Genomic DNA, 1,272 nt, shown 5'->3' on the forward strand with positions numbered 1-1,272 from the left:
GCTGAGGCTGCAGCTGCCCACCGCACCTCAGTGGATCCAAATTAAAAACTCACATCCCCTTTCGTCTAGAGGGTGGCGACGGGGACTCAGTCAGGGAAAGAAGTGGAGGGTGACACTGGCGGAGGGGGAAGGCAGACAGGAGAGATGGTGACACCTGACAGGAGAGGAGGAAAAGCCAACAAGAGGGGGAAACGCCGAGACAGGTGCGGGGCGAGAAACGGTGCAACCGGAGACAGGCAGGTAGAGAGCGAGAGGGACGTGGGAACACACGCGCGCAAGGGGCACAAGGTGCAAAGGCGGGGGGTGGGGGGGCAAGGCGGACAGGAGGAGCGATGGAGATGCAGGGAAATCGGGCAAACCCAAGGCGAGACGGGCCAACAGACACGCACAGGAAGGGGCGGCCCGGGTAGAACTGGGGAGATGGGGGCGCAGACAGCAAGGGTGAGGCTGGAGGTCCCCTTCCCGCGTTCACTGCCCCCTCTCCCCAGCAAATCCGGACGCGCAGCCTTGGCCGTCCGGGCCTCCAGCTTCCCCTGCGGGTCAGGGGCAGCTCCTTCCCAGCCCGGCGGGGGCGTGGAGCAGCGGCATCAGCGGCGGCGGCGTGATGGTCCCGGGGACTCCCAGTGTGTGTCGGGGACTGGGGCGGGGGGCGGCCGCGCACCGGGGCGTCCCTAGCGGTCCAGGTTCATAGTCCAGTGCTTGGCTCCGGCCGCGCAGCTGTCCCTGGCGGCTGAGGCGGCGGAGGCCCCGCTCGGGGGACCCCCGGCGGCGGCGGGGGCGGCGGCGGCCTCGCCCTCGTTCTTGAGGTCTTGGAAGACCTGCGTGAAGAAGTGGGGGTCGGCGTTGAGCCGCAGCATCTGCGGGCTGAGCCGCTGGATGAGGCGCAGGCAGCGCTGCCAGAAGCGCTCCTTGTCGGGCTCCACCAGGAAGGGCTTGAGCGGGTAGGAGATCTCGTTGCCCATGTAGGAGTAGGCGAGGTAGAGGCAGGTGAGGAAGGCGGCCTGCAGCTCGGCGGCCGACGCCAGCTCGTCCCCGCGCAGCGACTCGCGGCACAGCAGGTACACGAACACCAGGTTGGCGGGCGTAATGAAGGCCTGGTCTTGCCAGCCCTGCAGCAGCAGGGAGCGGTCCACGCCGCGGAACCAGCCCACCAGCTCGCCGGGGCTCAGCTCCTTGAGGCGGTAGCAGCGCCGGCACACGAAGTCGCCCAGGCAGCGCAGCAGCTCGCCCGTGGACGCCTGCACGATGATCCGCCGCGGCGAGCCACCTGGC

General features: G+C 68.9%; 1 protein-coding gene across 1 annotated transcript in view; it reads right to left on the reverse strand.

The window, feature by feature from the left end:
* Positions 1-671: 671 nt before the first annotated feature.
* Positions 672-1,272, reverse strand: part of CDK5R2 (cyclin dependent kinase 5 regulatory subunit 2) — a 59,154-nt gene continuing 58,553 nt past the window's right edge. Inside the window, exon 4 of the mRNA XM_007959417.2 lies at positions 672-1,267. Coding sequence (XP_007957608.2) covers positions 672-1,267 — 596 coding nt within the window. The remainder of the gene's footprint in view (positions 1,268-1,272) is intronic.

The sequence above is a fragment of the Orycteropus afer genome, unplaced genomic scaffold (assembly GCF_000298275.1).
Source record: "Orycteropus afer afer isolate SDZICR_OR568_19922 unplaced genomic scaffold, OryAfe1.0 scaffold00002, whole genome shotgun sequence".
NCBI lineage: Eukaryota > Metazoa > Chordata > Mammalia > Tubulidentata > Orycteropodidae > Orycteropus > Orycteropus afer.